Here is a 24038-nt window from a genome sequence, read left to right on the forward strand (position 1 = left end):
AATAGGTAATAATAATAATGAGACCATTAGGAAGCCAACAAAAGATTAATGATAGCTGTGAAGTGTAGGGAGAAAGGCTGGAGTCTTGAAATTAGATGACTTTTAATCTTGACTTTACTACTTACTAGCTGAGTTGCCCTGGGCAGGTTATTTCATTTCTCTCAGCTTTGATTCTCTCTTTTATAGAATGAGGACAATCCTATTGGCCTTTTTATGTCTCAGAACTGTCAGGAGTCTCAGGGGAAATAACAAAGTGTGTTTTGTAAACCAGAAAGTTTGAACCAGCTTCCTGAGGTCTTGGGTAGGGGGTGGATGGGTTCTTTTTTGTTTTTTTCAGTATATTTGTTTTTAATTGAAAGACAATTGCTTTACAATACTGTGTTGGTTTCTGCCATATGTCAATATGAATTAGCCATAGGTGTACCTATGTCCCCTCCCTCTGGGAACTCCCTCCCACCCCACCCCACCCCTCTAGGTTGTGACAAATCCCTGGTTTGAGTTCCCCGAGTCATGCAGCACATTCTCACTGGCTGTCTGTTTTACAGGTGGTAATGTACATGTTTCCGTGCTACTGTCTCCATTCATCCCCCCTCTCCCTCCCCAACTGCCACGTCCACAAGTCTGTTTTCTATGTTTGCATCTCCATTGCTACCCTGCAAATAGGTTCATCATACCGTCTTTCTAAATTCCATGTGTATGTGTTAATATGTACTTGTTTTCTCTCTGTGACTTACTTCACCCTGTGTAATAGGCTGTAGGTCCACCTACTTCATTAGAACTGACTCAAATGCTTTCCTTTTTACAGCTGAGTAATATTCCGTTGTATATATTACCACAGCTGCTTTGTCCATTCATCTGTCGATAAACATCTAGGTTGTTCTCACGTCCTAGCTAGTGTAGATAGTGCTGTGATGGGCACATGTGTCTTTTTCAGTTATGGTTTCCTTGGGGTATATGCCTAATAGCGGGGTTGTTGGGTTCTATGGTAGTTTTATTCCTAATTTTTTGAGGAATCTCTATACTGTCTTCCATAATGGGAGGACACTGACAGCCTGCCCCAGGGTCCCAGCCAGTCCACCCACCTGTGTTTATAAGTGTGTATCTTTGGATGCATCTAAGATGACTAGATAACACACCATGTTTCCACAGAGAATGTTTCTGCAAAGCAAAACATGAGATACTTTTTCTGGGACACATGTTTTCAGAGTTCCTCTAAAGGGTCTGAGTGAGGCCTGGTGAGGAAATTTCGGTTATATTTGCAACTGGAGAAAGGTGAAAGTCAAGACAGGAATTTTTATTGAGAACAGTGAGAAGACGAATACCCTAAGAAAGGAAAAGGCCACAATAAGTGGAGGGAAGAAGTTTGGGACTTGGAGCAGGATTTCCACTCTCCGTTATTAAACCTAATAATTCATGGTTTTGCATTTGGGGGAGAATAATCAGCCATTGTGCTCCAGTGGAAAACATCCAAGGTTGAGTTTCCAGAGAGTCTGGGCTTCCTCTGGCCCGGGTTTGACTGGTGTCTAGAAGGAGAAATCACTGTCTTCTGCATGTGTGCAAAAGGGCAGGCGTCTGAATGGATATCTCTTCTTTAAAAAAATGTCTGTGATGATAAATGTGTGCCTGGGATCTGGGGGAGCTGGAAATTCCTTGGTAATGCTCGTTTCTCCTTTCTGTCCGTGGCCCAGAGATAGACACCAGCCATATTCGAGGATGGAAACTCTTCAGCCTTGCCGTGTTCTCCTGCCCCTTGAGAGTCATGTTCTGTTTGAAAAGAGCTGAAAAAAAATGAAGGCTGCTCTTTCACTTGGGATAAGAAAATCCTTCTCAAAGCAATAAGGGCTCTGTGAGACTAACAGGATCCATATGTCGAAGCTGGCTGCTAATACATAGCATATGGGCCAGCACACTTTCCAAGCTAGAAATATGCTTCTAATTCTCCAAAGAATGCCCCAGTAAACTCCAGAAAGGACCATTACTTCGGCGACGGGTGGCCGAGGCTCAGCTTCTGGGCTTCATAGGCCTGTTGTTCTGTGGAGTATGAGCCACAGATAGGGATTGAAAAGGTCCAGGTGGCCTTAAGATGGGTGGTACAGGCTTGTAGCCCCCTCCTATAGGGCCCTGTGCTCCCCCAATATACCGTGGGTTTGGTCTCTTCTGCTAAGGGATATGCATCGATTGTTTGTTAAACTGAGTGGAAACATTTTATCTTCTGCTGGCAAAGACAGCATTATGTAATGGAAAGAACACTTACCTGGGAGCCAGGTGGCCTGGACTCTGGGGCCATGCTGGCTCTCACTAGATACGACCCTAGGGAAGTCACTTTACCTCTCTTTTCTTTTTTTAGTTTAAAAAAAGTTGTTGTTGCTTTTTATATTTGTTTGGCTACATTGGGTCTTAGTTGCAGCACGCACGATCTTTCATTGTGATGCTCAGGGTCTCTAGCTGTGGCCTGAGGGCTTAGTTGGTCTGACACATGTAGGATCTTAGTTTCCCAGCCAGGGATCAAACCCATGTCCCTTGCATTGCAACGCAGATTCTTAACCACTGGACCACCAGGGAAGTCCGTACCACTCTTCTCTGACCAGAAAATGAGGAGGTGGGACATGGTGATGGTTGGGACCCCTCCTGCTCAGATCCATCCAGAATCCATCCAGAGGAGAGTGATGGAATAAAGCAGCCACAACCAGACACACCTGCCCCACCCCCGGTGCTGTGGCCCCCACATTATAATCCACTGTAGCGTGAAACAGGTGGCCAGCCCAGGTTCGATGCATGAGGCAGGGCACTCAGGGCTGGTGCACTCGGATGACCCTGAGGGATGGGATGGGGAGGGAGGTGGGAAGGGGGCTCAGGATGGGGGACACATGTACATCCATGGAGGATTCACATCGATGTATGGCAAAAACCACTACAATATTGTAAAGTAATTAGCCTCCAATTAAATTAATTTTTTACAATTAAAAAAATAATAATCCATTGTAGCGCTGCGCACTGCAGGCGAAATTCACGAAAGGTAGGGGAAAGACCTTTCATTGCTCTCAGGAAGAATTCCGTCCTAGGTCTCAAATGAGTAATCGGAAGCAAACCGACTGCCGAGAGACAGGCGGCCCCTCCATTCCTATCATATTTCTTCTGAGCTGGCATTTGGAAGCCTCTGGATTCCTGCTTCATATTCTCAGAGTGGCGTGCTCAGCATCCTCGCCCAGCCTGTTCCTGACTTCTCACTCCTCCCCATTCCATTCCTGTCCCACCAAACCATCCCTTTCTCTGCAGCCTCTGCTGGGTTTTTCCGTGGGATGCTTTGTCTGTAGGATGGCGAAGAAGGCTGTGCCCCTGGTGGATATGTTGCCCCACGTTCCCCCTTGCCCGCCCCAAGCAGGCCCTTTGATCCCTGTGTTTCACTGAGTACAACCGTGGTTGCTTCATCAAATGAGCACAGACAGAGACCCACAGTGGCTCTGCCTGCAAGTCCGTCACCATGGCAACGAGTATTCCCTCTGCTCTACTGTGCAGAGAAAATGGCTGTTAAAAGGAAGGGCTTGCTGAGTCTCTATTACTCAGTCTGTTTTGTCCAGGCTCCTCCTTCATACCGGCTTGCAGACGCTTCATGCATTCAACCAAATGTCCATTAGCCTTTAGCTTGCTGATTTACTTTACCTAAGAGGAGGAAAGGCAGAAAGAAGTTGGATCCCAATGAATAATAGCACTTCTGCTACCCTAAGAATACATTTTCATGAGCAATGGTTATCTGACTTAAGCAGATAATTGAGGAACCGGGTGAATACAGGAATCCGTGAGATCCGGTGCAGTGTGTTTCGTCTTAATGGGTGGAGTGGACTGATGGAGCATGCGTGCATGCATAGCTAAGTTGCTTCAGTCATGTCCACCTCTTTGCAAGCCTGTGGACTACAGCCTGCCAGGCTCCTCTGCCCATGGGAGTCTCCAGGCGAGAATACTGGAGTGGGTTTCATGCCCTCCTCCAGGGGGATCTTCCTGACCCGGAGATCGAACCCGCGTCTCTTATGTCTCCTGCATTGGCAGACAGGCTCTTTACCACTAGCACCACCTGGGAAGCTGGATAGAGCCTATGGGTATTCAAGTCAAATGTAGTGTCATAGCCAAGGGATGCAGGGGGGCCACGGGGCAGAGACTCCAGCATTGTAAAAGAGTGACTGACTGATCGGGGTGACCATGTTTGATCGCTGTCTCCTCTGACACAAAGAGGTGGATTGGTCCTATAGTCGCAAGGGAGGTGAGTGTTTGTTTGGCATCCCCTCCCCCAAAATTAGGTTGGATCTTCACGTCGAATCCTTTGTGGTGGTTAAGCTCTACGGTGTGGGGAAGTGGCAGGAAGCCCTGTGTAGGGTTGCAGACAGCAGGCTTCCCTCTGAACACAGCTGTGGGGACCCTTCAGGCTGATGATGAACGTGCAACTGACTGGGCTGCCATTTCCATGAATGAAGGGCTGCTGTTTGGAAGCAGGACGCTAAGCTTTCTCAAAAGGTCGGGAACATTTAGGGCAGCGTTCACCCCAGGTCTCCCGGGCGGCCTGCACCGTCTGATAGAGGACAGCAGTTGCACATGAAATGACCTGGATCGTGTCCACTCCTGGCTTTGGTGTGAGGAACTGTAATGACACGTTCTCAAAACCCAAACAACCTCCTCTCTTCGCTCTTTCTGGAAGTGGGCGAGGAGACTCCGTTTTTGAATGAAAGCTCTAGTTTCCATCTCAAAACTGCGAACGCACGTTTAAACTGGACTTTTTGTCTTTTCCAGTTTCTCTGCAGGTGGATATTGTTCCCAGCCAAGGGGAAATCAGCGTGGGAGAGTCCAAATTCTTCCTGTGCCAAGGCAAGTACCCCTATCACACTGTGTCTCAGGAAACCCACCCTGCAGGGCAGAGGCCACAGCTGCATCTGATGGGCTGATGGTGTGCCTGGAATCTCAGTTCACCCTGTGACCTGGGAAGTGCTCAGACCATCTCCCTTCCCCTCACCAAGTTTGCCCCGGTACAGTGAAATGTGCCCTGTGAACATCCACCTGGTGATGGAGGAGATCGAGGGATTTTCTTGGGAAGGTCAACACAGCCGCCAGACCCCTGCTCTGGGTGCCTCCAGAGTTCCGTGAATGACACTGGAGAGCAGGGCTGCTTCAGAACGAATGCTTCAGTGGGTCGGTGTCTGGATTATTAGAATCTCCCGGAGCAGGAAAACACAAGAAGCCCTAAAATGTGCCTGAAAAAATACTGAGTGCAGCCATCTCTTTTGTGGTGAGGACAGGCGTCCTGGGTTTTCCAGCTCTCCAGTGAATTCCAATATTCTGTCCCATTGCCTGCACCAGAGCTCAGAATTTGTCAAACCTGGTGTCCTTGTCTTCTGTTTAGAAAACATATCCCATTTCCACAGCTCAGCTAATTATCAGGAAATGTCCTGCAGAGGAAAGGCTTCCTGTGAGGTTCTGGAGTCTCTGTATGTGACATGCCTGGGATTGGGAACATGAAAGGACCAGGAAAGAGCTGAGCTAGGTGTAAGCTGACATCCAGCAAGCCGCTTTCGGCAGGGAGGGGTTTGAAATGCTGTCACGATTTGCACGGGATGAGGCGGCTCATGGCCGCTGGATGTCTTCCCTCCAGCTTTGCCTTCATTGCAGCTATTGAAACGAGCCGGAGAGGCCACCATGGAGCCCACAGCGCATCTTGCAAAGGGCGATATCTGTTGAAAACATGATGGGCCCTGAAAGGAGGGCTGCTGCATTTCTGTACTAAGCATCTGTGCCAGGTGGTGGGGTGGGGATGCAGGCGGGGCAAGGGCGCTGGGCAGAGAGGACGCTGTGTGAGAACCGTCCAGGATCCCAGGGCCCTTGTCCCGGCTCAGTGTCTGGACAGCTCAGCAGCAGCCGTGTCCGAGCCTCTGCGCTGCCTGGGGAACGGATGATGGGCGATGCTGGCTACCTTCTTTGAAGCATTTCAGCAGATGTGTTTGCCTGTCTGAGGCGGGGGGCAGGGGGGTCGGGGGGGGGGCGGTGTGCTGAAACGCCAGTTTGTGCAGGCAGGTGGTGGAGCAAAAGTGGTTGGAATTTACACTCCGAGACTAGCCGGTATCTCATCTTCTATTTAGGAGACCAGAATCTAAGCCCTTGAAAACAAGCTGATGAGTTGGCTAACCAACTAGCCCTTGAGCTCAGATCCAGGATACTAATTCCCCTTGCCCCACAGTCTGCAGGGCTATAAGCTACTAGTTCAGTGCCTGCACACAGTGGGTCCTCAACAAATATCTCTTCCCTCACTAGGGATAGGCCCACTATGAGAAATATCAGCACCAATGTTTGTTGAGTTCTTTCCAAATATTAGAACAGAACAAACACAGAAGCGACCAACATGAATGGTCACACACACACACGCACACACCTCCCACCTCGTTATCAAACCTGTTGAGCCCTTCCTCAGGAGCTCTTATCAACTACCTACTGTCTCCCAGAGGGCTCTTTGTCTTTTCAGCATCAGTGGTTTGAAAATAATCTCTCCCTCTTCAGTGGCCGGAGATGCCAAAGATAAAGACATCTCCTGGTTCTCCCCCAACGGAGAGAAGCTCACCCCAAACCAGCAGCGGATCTCGGTGGTGTGGAACGATGACTCCTCTTCCACCCTCACCATCTACAACGCCAACATCGATGACGCCGGCATCTACAAGTGCGTGGTCACTGCGGAGGATGGCACCGAGTCAGAGGCCACGGTCAACGTGAAGATCTTCCGTAAGACCCCCTTCCTCCTCCTTCTGTATTCCCTGACCTCTCCTTTGGCCGGGAAGACAACACAGGTAGCAGAGAATGGGGTGGAACACAGGACTTGACTGGGCCTCTTTTCTGCTTTTCTCTAAGTCTTTTCTGCATCAAGATAAGAGCTCCAATATGGGTTATTTTGATCGTTTTCTGTGGGTTTTTTGGAGGGGGGGCAGGCGGGGGCCTACTGGTTTCAAACTAAATGTATTATTTCATGAGGTACTCTATACAAGGGTTTTCCAGTAAGGAAAGGAATCTGCCTGCCAATGCAGGAGATGTAAGAGACTTGGCTTAGATTCCTGTATCAGGAAGATTCCCTGGAGGAGGGCATGGCAGCCCACTCCAGTATTCTTGCCTGGAGAATCCCATGGACAGAGGAGCCTGGCAGGCTACAGTCCACGGAGTCGCAGAGAGTCAGACACGACTGAAGTGACTTAGCACACGTGCACACACTCTACACAAATAAGATTTTATCAGGGAGTTCTATAGTGGTCCAGTGGTTAAGAATCCACTGCCAATGCAGGGGTGTAGGTTCGTTCCCTGGTAGGGGAAGATGCCACATGCTGCAGAGCAACTTAGCCGATGAGCCACAGCTGCTGAAGCCTGCACGCTTGAAAACCTGTGCTCTGCCACAAAAGACGCCGCCTCAATGAGAAGCCCATACGCCGCAACTAGAGTGTAGGCCCCGCAGCAACAAAGACCCAGTGCAGCCAACAATAAACAAATAAAAACTAAAGTAAAATTTTAAAAATGTTTTATCAGTATGTTTCCTGAAAAGTTGTTATATTTTAATGCCTATTTAACACACGTGTAGGTTATATCAGGGGATTTGTATTTTTTTAATTAATTTTTTTATTGGAGTATGTTGTGTTAGTTTCTGCTCTACAGCAAAGTGAATCAGCCATCTGTATACAAATATCCTCTCCTCCATCCAGTGTGATTTTAAATGATCCTTGGCCAACTCCAGACTCACAACTGTGTTCATGCTGGTCACAGCTACCTCGCCCTGGCCTCGATTCTCTAAATGCACGTTACACCATTCCCAGAGGGTGTGTGTTCCCCTCACCCTTCCCCAAGTGTTGACTGACTGTTTTACGCCTCAGTTTATCCCCTCTTATTTCACTCTTTCCTGCTGGCAGTGGAGTGCAGAGGCTCGGTGGGGTGGGAAGGGTTATTATCTGAACATTCTGTGCTGCTCAGAGCAGGTGGTTCCTGTTGCCACTGAAACCAATCTAAAGGTGGCATCTCATTATCTTGTTATCATGCGTCTGTCCTGTTGGCCAGGGTGATGGGGGGTGACCACTAATGGAACAGTATTGATTGCCATAAGCCTGCCTTTCCTGTTCTAGTCTTCAAAATTCTCTCTGCCATAGATAGGCTGGGGTTGGGGTGTCAGACAGACTGGGGGACAGAGAAAGGACTGATGGCTCCTCCTATTCATTGTAGAGTAGATGTCCCACCAGTACGTTGTGTTCCATTAGCTCCATCCACACGGTAAAGACACACCTCTCCCTCTGTAGACCCTTTTCCGCACAGAGTGATAACCTTAGCACTCTGAATAGACATTAACTGCCAAACATGGCTGAACATATTCCTCTTGTGCCATCTGCTTTGCTGCATGTTTGGCCAAGTGACGGGTGGAGCCCGTTGGGTACCGCTGCATATATGGACTCAAATCCAAGCGGTAAGGCACCAGTGAAAAGGGGTTTTTGTGGGAGAACCACTGTTTTCCCTCACTCTCCTCTTGCCCCCTTTTCAGAGAAGCTCATGTTCAAGAACGCGCCAACCCCACAGGAGTTCAGAGAGGGAGAAGACGCCGTGATCGTGTGTGACGTGGTCAGCTCCCTCCCCCCAACCATCATCTGGAAGCACAAAGGCCGAGATGTCATCCTGAAAAAAGATGGTGAGAGCGGGCAGCCGCCCCTTCCCCTGGGCCGCTGAGCCCCTTAGGGTTTCTACCTCTGCCAGCTGCTGAGGCGCCCCAGCCCAAACTCAGACTCCAGTGTCCCAGAACTGCATGCCGTTTCCAGGCTAGCGGTTGCATGTCTATAGCTTGTATATTCAGGCACGTGACTTTCTCTCCAAAGGAAAATACAGATTTCCAGCAGACTTTTGCTCTTGGCTCTATGTCAGAGCCAGGGACAAATTATCTTATTTCAGCTTAAAGCCCGTCCCCACTTCCAGCCCTCCACCCACCCCCATGAGACTCAAGGTAGGAAAAAGGCAAGGTTCAGCGCTCTGCCTGCCTCTGTCCCATCCTCTGACTGATCCTGGGACAAACCTGCTTCTTGTCTTTTCTAGTCCGATTCATAGTCCTGGCCAACAACTACCTCCAGATCCGGGGCATCAAGAAAACAGATGAGGGCACTTACCGCTGTGAGGGCAGGATCCTGGCCCGCGGGGAGATCAACTTCAAGGACATTCAGGTCATTGTGAATGGTAAGGAGACCTGGCCTTCCTGCTCTCCCCACGGGTCCCGCCTTGGCTCGTCCACGCCAGCTGAGTCCACCCCTCCCCCAGCCCACCCCTGTCCATTGCCTTATTTATTTGTTTGTTTGTTTTTAAAGACACTCACCTTTTGGGTCTCCCTCAACTATGGGGACGTCCAGTGCAGTTCTGTAGCGTCCTTCATTATCTTGCAGCACTAGAAACTTGCCCCATGCTTCCTAATAAATTCTTCCTTATCCTTCATTGTCCTTGATGTTACTGTAATGGTGAAGTTAGTCCCCTGGTTCAATGTTCAGAGAAAATATTATTATCAATTCAGGCCTCAGAATAGTCAGAATCATAGTCCATCCGTGGGTTTATTAATCTTAATTTGCAATGTCAAATAAACACACCCATGGAATTGATCTGACATTTACAACATGTTTAGAGGAAATTATAATGTCAGTACTAAGAAAATAAGTAAATCATGGTTGAATTGTTTTAGATATTGAAATGTATTTTTTGCCAAACTGTCTCTCTCATTCCTTTGGTAAAAACCAGTTTGTGCACAGAGTTGTTTAGGACAGTCCAAGAGAAATGTCACTCTTTGGTGAGCTAGTGCATTTCACATTGGTATTAACCATTTAATTACTGAGAAAGAAAATTTTGAACCTTTTCCAGTATTAAGAGACCCCCCCTTTAAATGTCAAGTTCTGCCAGTCATGGAGGTTAAGATGAGTATGCACTGATTGAAAAAATATATAATGATAAATAGCTACTGTAAGTTGAACACCACTTTAAAATAAGGAAGACATTAATATAGCTTCTAAATCTGTATTATTGAAAAGCAATATTATTTTATGTTGTTATACATATAACATTACTAAGTATTGTTGGGAAACACTCATGCATGCTTGTGGGTGAATTATTTATCCAATTTATAGTAATTGTTTAGTGCACACCTGCATTTAGATCCCTTACACTAAAGGTCTGCAGCTACCCAAGACCCCCGACCCTCTGACTCGGGGTCCCCCAAAAATGCCCCTTCTCCAGGCCACCGAGTCCTTTCAGGTTTTCCCAGCCCCCGCTGACAGCCCTTCTTTCCTTCAGTGCCACCCACCGTCCAGGCCAGGCAGAGCATAGTGAATGCCACCGCCAACCTCGGCCAGTCCGTCACCCTCGTGTGCAACGCCGAAGGCTTCCCGGAGCCCACCATGAGCTGGACAAAGTAAGAAACCGGCTTGAGCCTTTATGACCGACTAGCAGAGGAGACCTGGCAGGGCCTACTCTGTGTTGGCGTTTCCAGGGAATGGGGTGGGCAGCTGGGGACCAGCAGCTCCGAGAGCAGAGTGGACTCTTCCAGTAAGATCTGCTTGCCTTGCGTGTGCTTTGGATTCCTCCATCTTCAGTCTGTGGGGCAGAACCAGAGGCCCTCTGTGGAATTTTGGAGGATGCCGTTTGCAGCCCTTAGGCAGAATCGGAGATTTGGTTAAAGGAATCACACAGAAAGAAATAGAATTGAATGTCTTAACTTTCCGTGCAAGTTCAGTCTTGGACATGCGTTCAGTCTGCATTTTATGGAAACTAATTAAAAATCAACCTCTTAGCTCTGTCGTCAAAATCACGGTCCTTCCCGTTTCTGTGCCCGGCAGGGACGGGGAGCAGATAGAGAATGAGGAGGACGAGAAGTACCTGTTCAGCGACGACAGCTCCGAGCTGACCATCAGGAAGGTGGACAAGAACGACGAGGCCGAGTACGTCTGCATCGCCGAGAACAAGGCGGGCGAGCAGGACGCGTCCATCCACCTCAAGGTCTTCGGTAAGGACAGTGCAGCCAAGGTCATTGCTCTGCCACGGTTTCTCTGACAGCTCGCCGTCCATCAGCAAGACCCTGTCCACTCGGCCTGGGAATCAGCCCCCAAAGTAGCTGCTTCTCTCCAGCTCCCACCGCCTCAGCCCGAGTCCAGGCCATCTTGGTCCTCACCTGGTCAATGAGACCGACTCCCAGCTGACCCCCCTGCTCCCCATTGTCCCCCTCATCAGCCTCCCCCACTCCCAGTAGCTGGAATGACCTTACATGCCACTCCTCTGTTTCGAATCCTCCAACGGCTTCCTGTTGGAGGCATAAAATCCAGACTCCTCTTTGGGGGTAAGACCCTATCTGCGCTCGCCCTGACTTCCTCCCTGACCTCATCATCCCTCCACACTTACAGCTCTCCAGCCCCAGAAGCCCCCTTCCTCTCCCTTAGACACACTAAGCATGTTCTCTGTCTCAAGGACATTGCTCCGGGTGCTTCTTCCGCTTGCAGCCTCATTCTGCCGGATCCCCTGCAAGCTGCCCTCTGCTCATCCATTATCCAGATCTCAGCACATCCTTCAGATCACCTTCTCAGTGAACCCTGCCCTCCCTGCTCTGACCCACGCAGCTCCCTTATCACTGCGCCCACCCACTCCACTGACCTCTTCTTCAGTGCCCTTCTCCCTGCCTGAACTGATCTCATTTACATACTGGTTTGGGGGATTGGTTTTCCTGCCTCCACTAAGCGTGTGAACTCCAAGATGGCAGAGCACCGGCTGCCTTATACATCACTTTATCTCTGGCTATCCAGATAGTGCCAGACTTCATAATAAGTGAAAAAAAAAAAAAAAGTGAAAATGTTAATCACTCAGTCACGTCTGACTCTTTGTAACCCCATGGACTGTAGCCCACCAGACTCCTCTGTCTATGGAATTCTCCAAAGAGTACCAGAGTAGGTAGCCATTCTCTTCTCCAGGGGATCTTCCCGACCCAGGGATTGAACCTGGGTCTCCTGCATTGCAGGCAGATTCCTTACTGTCTGAGCCATGAGGGAAGCCTGTAATAAACAGGCCCTTGTTCAGTGTTAGTGACCAAATGGCTGCCTCTGTCTCCCTTTCTTCCTTCCCTGACCTGTGTGAAGCAGGATTATAAAAGTCATGAAAAGAAACTCTATATCTCTACTCGCTTTGTCTCTATAAACTCAGTTAACTTCCATTCATTCAGAGCTGAAATGCATTTTGACCTGACTTTGAAAAACGAATTTGTGGCGGAGAGATATTTAACCTTTCCGCTCTGTCTGCTCCTCTTTTTTAAAAACACAGATCAGGGAGTCCAGTGTAGATGGTGCTGCCAGAGAACAGACACTGCAGGGGCATCCCTGATGCATGCAGCTCCTTGGTGGTTATAGCGCATGTGCCTGGGGAACCTTGCCTGGGACCCGCTTGTTTAGCTCAATAAGGAGAATGCACTGATGTTTGTAAACACAGACCTTTGAAAACCAAGCATTTCTGCTATCCTAGATGAATCCTGCTTATTCATTAATGACAGTTGGACTTAGAAACAGGTTATCAGTTGGGTCGAAATTAACTGTGCATACTTGTGAGTGCAGCTAAATTTCTTGGAAAATATTCTTGACGATGTTTTCTCTGATTTCGACTGGTCTACCTCAGACTCTGATATTAAGTTTTTCTAGATGAAAGACAGATGCCTTTGTTAATATATTCCTTCATTTCACAATTTCTAAACCGGAGTATAATTCCTTTGCAGTGTTGTGTTACTTTCTGCTCTGTGACAGCAGGAACCAGCCATATGTGTACACGTGTGTCCTCCCTCTTGCGCTCCCCTCTCCCGCTGCATCCCACCCTGGTCCTCACGGAGCACTGAGCTGAGCTCCCTGTGCCAAGCAGTGCTCCCACCAGCTGTCTTACACATGATAGTATAGATATGTCAGTCCGGACCTTCCAATTGGCCCCACCCTGTGTCCACATGTCCTCTATATCTGCGTCTATATTCCTGCCATGAAAATAGGTTCATCAGTACCATCTTCCTAGATTCTATATATATGCGTCAATGTACGATATTTGTTTTTTCTTTCTGAGTTACTTCACTCTGTATGACAGACTCTAGGTTCATCCACATCACTACAAATAATCCGATTTCATTCCTTTTCATAGCTGAGTGACATCCCATTGTATATATGTACCACATCTTCTTTATCCATCCATCTGTCAGTGGATATTTAGGTTGCTCCCGTGTCCTGGCTATTTTAAATAGTGTTGCAATGAACTTTGGGGAACACGTGTCTCTTTGATTTGTGGTTTTCTTAGTCACTCTGATTTTAAGTTTTTCTAAGTGAAAGACAGATGCATTTGTTTGTGTATTCCTTCATTTCATAATTATTTATTGAGTACGCTTGTTGCTGGACAGAGGGGCAACAGAGGTGAGTAAGAGAAGGTCTTTTGACCCCAAGAAGCACAAAGAGGGAGATAAATATATACACCTATAAATTATAGTAAATGATGTTGGTTAGCAACATCTGAGTACCTCCCATAAGTCCAGCCATTGCCAAGGTTACAAAAATGAATAACATACACTCTGTTTTCATCAGTGGGTTCATAGGCTAACACAGATAATCATAAAATTGTTAGTGACAACCCATTATGATGACTTCATAATAACAGTATCCCTTATGAGTATAAAGTAGGAAGTGGCAAATAGATTCAAGGGATTAGATCTGATAGACAGAGTACCTGAAGAACTATGGACGGAGGTTCATAAGATCGTACAGGAGGCAGTGATCAAAACCATCTCCAAGAAAAAGAAATGCAAAAAGTCAAAATGGCTGTCTGAAGAGGCCTTACAATAAGCTGAGGAAAGAAGAGAAGTGAAAGGCAAAGGAGAAAAGGAAAGATGTATCCATTTGAATGCAGAGTTCCAAAGAATAGCAAGGAGAGATAAGAAAGTCTTCCTCAGTGATCAATGCTAAGAAATAGAGGAAAACAATAGAATGGGAAAGACTAGAGATCTCTTCAAGAAAATTAGAAATACTGAGGAAACATTTCATGCAAAGATGGGCACAATAAAGGACAGAAATGGTATGGACCTAACAGAAGCAAAACATATTAAGAAGAGGTGGCAAGAATGCACAGAAGAACTACACAAAAAGATTTTAAAGACCCAGATAACCATAATGGTGTGATCACGCACCCAGAGCCAGACATCTTGGAGTGCAAAGTCAAGTGGGCCTTAGGCAGCATCACTACAAACAAAGACAGGGGAGATGATGGAATTCCAGTTGAGCTATTTCTAATCCTAAAAGATAGTGTTGTGAAAGTGCTGCACTCAGTATGCCAGCAAATTTGGAAAACTCAGCAGTGGCCACAGGACTAAAAGGTCAGTTTTCATTCCAGTACCAAAGAAAGGCAACACCAAAGAATGTTCAAACTACCCCACAGTTGCACTCATTTCACATGCTAGCAAAGTAATTCTCAAAATTCTCCAAGCTAGGCCTCAACAGTATGTGAACCGAGAACTTCCAGGTGTTCAATCTGGATTTAGAAAGGCAGAGGAACCAGAAATCAAATTGCCAACATCCGTTGAATCATTGAAAATGCAAGAGAATACCAGAAAAATATCTACTTCTGCTTTATTGACTATGCCAAAGCCTTTGTGTGGATCACAACAAACTGGAAAATTCTTAAAGAGATGAGAATACCAGACCACCATACTTGCCTCCTGAGAAACCTGTATTCAGGTCAAGCAACAGTCAGAAGCAGACATGGAACAGCGGACTGGTTCCAAATTGGGAAAGGAGTACATCAAGGCTGTATATTGTCACCCTGCTTATTTAACTTCTCTGCAGAGTACATCATGCAAAATGCCGGGCTGGATGAAGCACAAGCTGGAATCAAGATTGCCAGGAGAAATATCAATAACCTCAGAAATGTAGACACCACCTTTATAGCAGAAAGCGAAAAGGAACTAAAGACCTTCTTGATGAAGAGGAGAATGGGTGAAAGAGGAGAATGAAAAAGCTGGCTTAAAACTCAGCATTCAAAAAACTAAGATCCTGGCATCCAGTCCTATCACTTCATGGCAAATAGATGGGGAAACAGTGGAAACAGTGACAGACTTTTTTGGGGGGGGGACTCCAAAATCTCTGCAGATGGTGACTGCAGCCATGAAATTAAAAGACGCTTGCTCCTTGGAAGAAAAACTATGACCAACCTAGTTAGCATATTAAAAACTAGAGACATTACTTTGCTGACAAAGGTCCATCTAGTCAAAGCTATGGCTTTTCCACTGGTCACGTATGGATGTGAGAGTTGGACCGGTAAAGAAGGGTAAGTGCCAAAGAATTGGTGCTTTTGAACTGTGGTGTTGGAGAAGACTCTTGAGAGTCCCTTGGACTACAAGGAGATCCAACCAGTCCATCCTATAGGAAATAAACCCTGAATATTCATTGGAAGCAGTAATGCTGAAACTGAAGCTCCAGTACTATGGCCACCTGACTGGAAGAGTTGACTCACTGGAAAAGACCCTGATGCTGGGAAAGATTGAGGGCAGGAGGAGAAGGGGCGACATGACATCACCGACTCAATGGACATGAGTTTCAGCGAACTCCGGGAGATGGAGAAGGACAGGGAAGCCTGGCGTGCATCCATGGAGTCACAAAAATTTAGGCACAACTGAGCGACTGAACACAGCAACAAATAGCAACAGGCACAGTGTTTTACAGGAAAAGATTTGTTGTCTGGTCCTGTGTGACAGCCGTTAGGGAAGCCTTCACAGACGGTACTGCGTTTCCCAAGTGGGAGTTGCCCAGCTGCGGGAGGGGTGGACGAGCCTTTCAAGCCCTGCTGCGCAGGCACCGAGGCTGGAAGAGCCCCCATGCTGAAGGTGAACTCCTTGTGGCCCGGGATTGTGTCTGCTGTACTCACAGACCTACCCTCAGTGTCAGCATCAGCGTCAACTTCCTCAGTGGGACATCAGCTGGCATAAAAGAGATACCAGTGTTTGAATAAATGAGGGCATCGTAATTAGCTTTATAGGGATGAAGCATAATCTCTATGGCAGGGAGATGGATGTGGAAACATGTAATCATTTGTCTTTAGGAAATTCCTTTAGATAGCAGCCCCATAAGGTAATAATAAATAATAGTGCCCAACACAAAGTGAGCACATATAATGTGCCTAACACTGTGAGCACGTATAATGTGCCTAACACTGTGAGAGGTACTATCCATAAATGAGCTTTTAACCTCATCACAATCCTACAAAGGAGATTTAACTTTTATCCCTATCATGCAAATGAGGAAATTGAGCACAGCGTGATCAGGTGTCCTACCCAAGGAACCAGGACTCAAACCCAAGCTTTCGTGTCCATTCTCTGGGCCAGCGATGGTGATCACTCTTCCACGAAACCCATTTACCACGTATTGCATCAGATCTCTGTACAGAGTGACTCGCGATTAGCGGACTCTGCCTTTACCTCCATGGCTCACGTGGTTTCTCTGTGGCCATACATTCAGTTCTAACTTGGCTAGTTAAGGACAGATCTTCGCTTCTGTTCCAGGCCTCTCCGGGGCTGATGGCTGCCCAGGAAGGAGGAGCGGGCAGTGTCAAGAGCCGTGTGAGGTCATGCTAGGGTGAAGAGGGTGGGTAAGGTCCAGGGAAGGAGGGAAGGAGGCAGAACAGATAGGAGGCAGGAGCTGTGGCAGGGCACAATTTGTCTTTCCACCCTCCCCCCTGCATCGCACCCACACGCACACACATGCTCACACACAGTCTCTCACACGCACACACATGCTCACACACAGTCTCTCACACACACACTCACACCCACTCACTCCACTGCCACAGTTCTTCCCCAAGACTACAGCTGAGAGAATGTTTGTTCGGCCACCCAGTAAAGCAAACAAAGAGATGTTAGTGATTTCTGCAGAGACAAGTTAAGAGAATCATAGTGATAGCTTACGGTGAACGGTGTCAGATTCGTGATCTCCGAAGAAGAAGATTTAACTTCAGGGCCAGGGGCCAGGCTTGATCACTCAAGAGCTTTTGTGTAGCAGAGTTTCATTAAAGTACAACAAGGGACAGAGAAAGCTCCTGACATCGACCTCAGAAGGGGGATGGAGAGTGCCCCCCTTGCTAATGTTGGCAAGGGAGTTATATGCTTTTTTAATTAGTTATTACAATAAATCAAAAGAATGTCTCAAGGTTGTAAAGATCTTACTAGACCCATTGCCATAATTTACATTTTAAGATAACAGGATTAGCCAGAAGGTTTTCAGGAAGGAGAAGCTGCCCTCAAGCAGGGTACATTATTGTTATGTAATCCTTAGTACAGAGTTTAAACTAAGTTGTTTGTTGTGAAACCATCAGTTCCGGGCTTAAAGAAAAAAACATGTGACTAAGAGGAAGGAATGTAGAGGAAAAAGAGATGTTTGTCCTTTGCTCCTCCTTGAGAGTTCCAGACCCCTATCTCCGCTTCGAGAACCCTAGATCCCTTTCTCCTTCTCGGGGACCCCAGACTTCCTATCAACCTGCCTAGGAATTGACGCGCTCAATAGATGTGTATGTCTAATCCATATTAGATGTGGACATGAATTTGAGCAGACTCCAGGAGACAGTGAAGGACAGAGGAGCCTGGTGGGTTTTAGTCCATGGTATCGCAAAGAGTCAGACACTCAGTGACTGAACAGTAACAGCAGCGGATGTCTAATCCAGGTCCACACTCCTCTGCACCATCCGGAGCAGAGTTCACGTGGCCTCCTTGGAGTAACCTGTTCCCCATATATGCCCTCCTTTCTCTCTTCATTCCACATTCTTGAGCTCATTTCTCTCCTCCTCCTTCCGGCCTCTCCCAGGGGTTTAGGAGATCAGTGCTAGGGCCTGGGAGCCAGGTGAGGTGGGGCCAACTAGGTGGAACTTCATCTTTCCCCAGCCCCTTTCTCCTTCTCCTTGGCCTTCTGGCTTGCCATCAGGGACCAGCATTAGGGGAGATATGGAGTAGGTTTCCAAGAAGCAGCAGGGTCACAGCAGTGAGGTAGAAGAGGAAAGAAGCCTGCAGCTTAGACAGTGAAGACATGTGCAGAACGGTGGCTTCAAGAAGGGCTGGCAATGAGTGTGCAAGGGCCATATCTAAATTAAGGACTACCGTAATTGTCCTAAGCAATACCATCTTTTTCTAAGACAGGGACATGTTCCAGCATGTGCTGCCCTAGTTATCAACCAGAAGCTCTTTTAACTAAGCCCATCCTATCTACCTTTAAACTTGGCAGTGCATTTCCACTGCTTCTCCTGCCATGGGACCTTCTGAAGTAGTTTTGTCTCAACAGGTTCTTATTATGCTTCTACCAATGCTCTTGAGGTCTGTGCTGCTCTCTGGGCTTGGACTGAGGCAAGTTCACCAATGGGCAGAAGCTTTGCTTAGCTGACCCCTTAGGACTGAAGCAGCCCATGTGAGTTACAGTGAAAGACAAACAGGTGCCTGAAGGAAAGGGCAGCTGGTCACACCCAGCATCTCAGTGCAGGGGAGCAGAGGCCCTGGAGCCCTCCTCGGACCTCCAGGCACCTGGGCTGGAGTGAGAGTGGGTGAGTGGGCCCTCAGTGGCAGATGCAGAGCCGTTGATGTGCTGGGCGGGGAAAGCAGGCATGCCTAGAAAACTCACAAGCACAGCTGTGCTCACAGGGCTGCCCATGGGGACAGGTGCAATGGGTCATCTAAGGCATTAAATCCCATAGCGGCAGGTGAAGAACAGAACAGAGATCCAAAGTCAAGGGCCAACAACAGTGCAAGTACCATTTGCAGATAAAACCTAAAGAGATTCTTCTAGATGCTGCTGTGCAGAAGGAGGGACTCTTTCCTGAGCAGGGTGACCCCACACTGTCCCTGTCTGCTCAAGGATGCCCATTGTCCCAGAGTAATTATAGCATGCCTTTCACTCTCAAGAAGGCCCCGATTTGGACAATAAATTATATTGTCATCCTGTTTCCAAGGCAGCATTCTAAGGCTTCAGTTAGTTCCAAGAGTAGCTTGCTTCTGGGGTGCAGAAAGGATTAAGTTAATGGTGAGTAGCCTGCCTTCCTTCCAACAGCCTCTGTAGACCATACAAAATTAGCCATTGTTAATAATGATTTAGTAAGAATATATTTTGCCTTGTTGTAAAGACTTATACAGGGCAACCTTTATAACCATCTGGGAAATGGAGTCACCAAGACCAAATATTCTTCATAGGTGTTAACTGTCCATGATCTGTCTGCTGCTAACTTTAGCTGCTAGGACAAAGTGGTGTGGGGCAGGAAAATACCCACAAACACTGTCTGGATCACAGTGTCCACAGAGCTTTCTTGGGGCTGCCCTCGGACCCCAGACCACCGTGAGAGTTCAGTGACTTCAGTTGTTTGGCTGATTTTTTTTTTTTTAACTTTTCAATTTGTGATTTTTAACAGAAAAGAAATGCAACTTTTATTTTACCTCTGTAAAACCTCTTCTTCAACAAAAACACTTAATACTTATTCCATCCAGCATGGGTTGTAAGTTCCTTGGAAGTTTTGTTGATCAAGATAGACACAGAACCTTCCTGGAGGAAAACCTCACTCATGTGGGCTCCATTAAATTTGTTCAAATTTGTGATCATTTGGCCTCATTGAATTAGACGTGCCTTGATGCTAACCTTCAAAAAGGATTTGCTCTAAGCAGGCTGTTAGGACAGATAAGCTGTAGGAGAATATTTGAACGATATGGGTCATTTCATATAGAAGTAGATATTTGCTATGGAAAATGCACAGCTCCATCACTGTTTTCTGTTTATTAAAATAGAATCAAGACCTCAACTTGGAGGATATATAATAGGCAGTAGTTTTATTAGCCTACTTGAAGTTACCGTATGAATTTGAATATAAAGCAAATGCAGTCCTTTCAAAAATTTTCCATACTTTGAATTTATTTATTATGTGTTTATCTAGCCTGGCTTTTTTCTCTATTAGTGAAATAAGTTACATTTGTGCAGTGCTGTCTTTTCGATGGAAGGTTTAGTGATTTCAGAATATAATTGTTTTAAATTGGGAAAATTCAATTTTCTCTAATGTTTTAACATTTAAACTCAGCCGTGAATGCCTGTACTTTCTTGCGTTACCCAAAACATTCGGAAATGAACTCATCTCAACTCATCTTCTTCCCCAGCCACTCTCCAGCCCCCAGAAGGTCACCAACCACATTTCCTTACTCGAGTTAATGCTAGCACAGCCCTCCGAGGTGCTCAGAATCTCCTGAGTCATTTGGTCTCCTCATCCCTCCTTTGGATTCTCCCCATCTCTACTTGCACTCCGTTCACTTCCACTTCCTGCAAAGCTTTCCTTCAGCATCTCTCTGGAAGCTGCCCCTTCTCTATTCCCCTAGAGACAATGTTCAGGATCACATTGCATCATATCTGGAGGGATTCCACGGCTTCCAGGTTGGTTTCTCCACCTTCAGGCTTTCTCCATCTTTAATTTTTCCCGGATTAACCTTCCTCTAACGCAAATGAGCGTTCATTCCTCTGACCAAACACTGTGAGGGGGCCAGCAGGCACAGGATAAAATTCAAGCCAGCGTTGTCACCAGATGATCAAGACACTGTCTGCCTGGATCCAGTGCTGTCTCCCACTGCTTTGAGGCACAAGCCCATGGACCCTGACACTCTGCTCTCTTCCCCACTCTGTCCTCACACGTTCTTGCTTCCTTGCTTTCATTCACATGGCTTTCCACCCTCAGAATGACTGTGTCCCCGCTAAGTTCTACCTCCTGAAAGTCTCACAACCCAGCCCCAAGGCTGTCTCCTTTTGAAGACTCAGCTGGAGGCGGGCCGATCCTCTGCTCTGGCCTTTGCACCATTGTGCTCGTTGCTGTCACCGTAGAGGACGCTGTTGTTACTATTGTCACTTTGGTGTTGACACATACCTGCTTCATTGTCAGCTCCCCGGGGAGTTCAGCTCGTTATCTTGTGCAACACCTAGAACAGGGCTTTAGGCTTTATAAGTTAATAACCTCGTTGGATAGGTGCATTTATAATTCAAACCTGGAAAGCTAAAAATACATCAGGTAAACTCACAGAAATGTTCTCTGTTTTCAGCAAAACCCAAAATCACCTACGTAGAGAACCAGACTGCCATGGAACTAGAGGAACAGGTCACTCTTACCTGTGAAGCCTCGGGAGACCCCATTCCCTCAATCACCTGGAGGACATCCACCCGAAACATCAGCAGCGAAGAAAAGGTATAATGTCACCCAAGAGTTTCAGGACCATGGAACTCAGACCCGACCCGGGCTGAGTCTGCTCCATGGCCAGCCCTCTTCAGTGAACCAGAAAATAGGATGCGGTCACTGGAGGTCCCCACCAGGTTCTGTGGGCCCCCTCCTCCCGCCTGCCCTGGCTGTGGCCTACTCGGCATCCCCTTGAGATGGAGGAGGCACAGTTCCTTGCATGGATCTGCGGAGGTGTCATGTTAGTGGGTGTGGGTAAGTTAGACATCCCGAGGAGGATGGAGATAGGGATTCTCCAGTGCACAGTTATGGAGCTGGGGAGGAACAGGGGCAAGCTGAGATCCTGGTGCCCTAGGTGCTATTAGCTTCACCACAGGAGAGCCCAAGGAAATGTCTCCCAGAACTAATAGGGATCAGAATGAGCCTATTAATTCTTTTCCTTCTGATGTGTATATTCATGCTCCACATGCACTATATGCACAAAAGCTTGGTTGCCTTTGTGTCTGCCTGTATTCTCAGTCACATTTGGGTATCATTTTGTTCTCAAGGCAAAAATAATTAGCAGTTTCTACATGAGGATGATTACGCCAGGTTATGCAAGATAGTCTCTGAGAACCGAGAAACACTGCAGCAACGTTCCTGGCAAATTTAAAGGACTCGTAAGATATAGATTCCAAGCACATGGATTTATAGGTCGCCGGAAATCTGTCTTTATTATTGACAATATATGAAAATTGAGGCAACCCCATACTGGGCAGCCTTTTGCTATTGAGTGGGCCTAAAGGCAGGAGGAGGAAGAAGCTTGGTTTTAAAGCAACTTAAACCGTCTCATGGCACTTCTTCAATCTCTTTTCATATATCCTGCAGTAATGGGCTTCGTTTTAGTTAGCCACAACTTTGTCACCTATTCAGGAGTAATGGCCATAGCCTTAAAGAACATTTATAATGGATTGCTGATTGACCAGAATGTCAGAAAATGATAGATCATCACTCTTCTGTCTGCATAAGGAAATCCCTAGAGAGAGTAGACTCAAATAAAGCTAAAAAGGGAGAGTGTGAAATTTCAGAGCCAAATTTGGAATTTGCATTTGAGCAACTGATTTCTCTACTACTAATAGAAGACAAAGCTAAATCAAGAGGAACAGAAATTGCTGTTCCAAAAAAAAATCCATTATTTTTTGCAAGTTTTACCTCCAGAGTTGAATTCAGCTTAACCGAAACTCAGCTGAGGAACTGCTAAGTATTTTTGAAACTTGCATATGCTGTTTGATATTGTGAAAACCAACTGAATTAAGTAATGTGGTGTTTACTTGGATACTTTCTTTATCAACATTGGAATTAAACCCTCAGCTCAGATTTTTAACTCCCATCATGTGTGTTACGTGGATTGAATGTACATCTCAGGGCTCAAACCACAGGGCTGCCACTTGGAGGATTTCTCTGTATCAAGCTTGAGAGTAGATTTGTCCAGAATGACCCAGTGTATGTCTCTGACCTAAAGTGAAGGACAGAAATAACATCTACCAGATTAATGATGGTTTTAAATTCTATATCTTTTCTAGGAGTAGCTCAGCAGCCAAGCTAGACCAGAAAGGTTATTGTGATTTGTGCCTACCTCAAGTCCTTTAATAGGTAGATACTTCTGGCTTGTACCTGTGAATTCATTTTTACAGAATGAGAACAAAAAGCCAGTCACTAATACACCCTCATACTTCCTAAATATTAAAACCAAACGTGTCCAGCAGAGACCATCTCAAGCCAAGGAGGCTTTGCATAATTCAGTTATCAGTGTAGATCATTAGTCTCAGTCTGAGAAAGTATTTAAGCCCAGCTACATAGCTTGTGTTGTACTTTCTTTTACTATGGACTGCCTTCAAGTGACATTACTGAAACATGAATGAGTCTTCCAAACTGGCCAGTGATGTAACCCCCGATCAGCATATTTGCCTAAATGAAACTCTGTAGAGAAAAGTTGCCATTTCTATTAATTACATATTGACATCAAAACAGCCTGGCAGTCATCTTACACTGGGAGTGGCTAAAACTTTAGAAAACAGAGATGGCCTATTTGTGAGCCAGTTGATCTCCAAATAGTAAATGTTACTTTTATCTGGCAGCCACTCCTCATTGTCTCCTGCGTCTGAAGTTGCATGATAAATAATTAGGTATCAAGATGATTGTCAGAGTCACAGAACTGTAGGAGCCGAGGCAAGCCATTTTCTTTTGCAAGTCAAGATTATGCACTGAGCTAAGAATAGACAGTTGTGTCTACCAGGAAGGGCAGGAGGGCTCCTGAGAAGTAGATCCCATGACCTGCAAGAATCCCAGAAGGTTGGAAGGAAGCCTCCTTTGGAGGTTGTCTCGTCTCACTGCCAGAAAGTCCCTCAACCCCTGCTTGAAGGGTGACAGCGTCAGTCCTCTGCAGGGCAAGAGGTAGCCCTGATGCTCAAGAGGGCTTGCTGCTTCCCAGCCTTGCCGCCCTGCCACTGGGTCCCTTGCGTGGGAACTGCTAACCAGCCCTCCGATGTTTCTCTAGTCGGTCCTCTGACCCTGTGACACTTCCGGTTATTTTCCTGCTGCTCTTACCTTATGGCCTTCATACCCTTCGCCTTTCCGGTCGTCCTGTACTAGAGAGCTTCCCTTCACTAGCGTCCCCTCTCAGTTGGCAGCACCCAGTGCAGTGGTCCTCCTCGCTTATTGCTCGCTTGGTCTGGACACGGACATCATGCAGTCAGCATCATGTTAGCCCTTTCGTAGCGTCCTCATTCCATTGTCTCCTATTGAGCTTG

General features: G+C 46.8%; 1 protein-coding gene across 9 annotated transcripts in view; it reads left to right on the plus strand.

Moving 5' to 3' along the window:
- NCAM1 (neural cell adhesion molecule 1) overlaps positions 1 to 24038 on the plus strand; it is a 346079-nt gene that overhangs the window by 267038 nt on the left and 55003 nt on the right. For all 9 annotated transcript variants that reach the window (XM_043481158.1, XM_043481156.1, XM_043481163.1 and 6 more), the window contains exons 2-8: positions 4780 to 4854; positions 6535 to 6753; positions 8540 to 8683; positions 9082 to 9219; positions 10318 to 10435; positions 10860 to 11026; positions 21119 to 21261. In XM_043481158.1, coding sequence (XP_043337093.1) covers positions 4780 to 4854; positions 6535 to 6753; positions 8540 to 8683; positions 9082 to 9219; positions 10318 to 10435; positions 10860 to 11026; positions 21119 to 21261 — 1004 coding nt within the window. The remainder of the gene's footprint in view (positions 1 to 4779; positions 4855 to 6534; positions 6754 to 8539; positions 8684 to 9081; positions 9220 to 10317; positions 10436 to 10859; positions 11027 to 21118; positions 21262 to 24038) is intronic.

This window comes from Cervus canadensis, chromosome 11, assembly GCF_019320065.1.
Source record: "Cervus canadensis isolate Bull #8, Minnesota chromosome 11, ASM1932006v1, whole genome shotgun sequence".
In the NCBI taxonomy this organism is placed as follows: domain Eukaryota; kingdom Metazoa; phylum Chordata; class Mammalia; order Artiodactyla; family Cervidae; genus Cervus; species Cervus canadensis.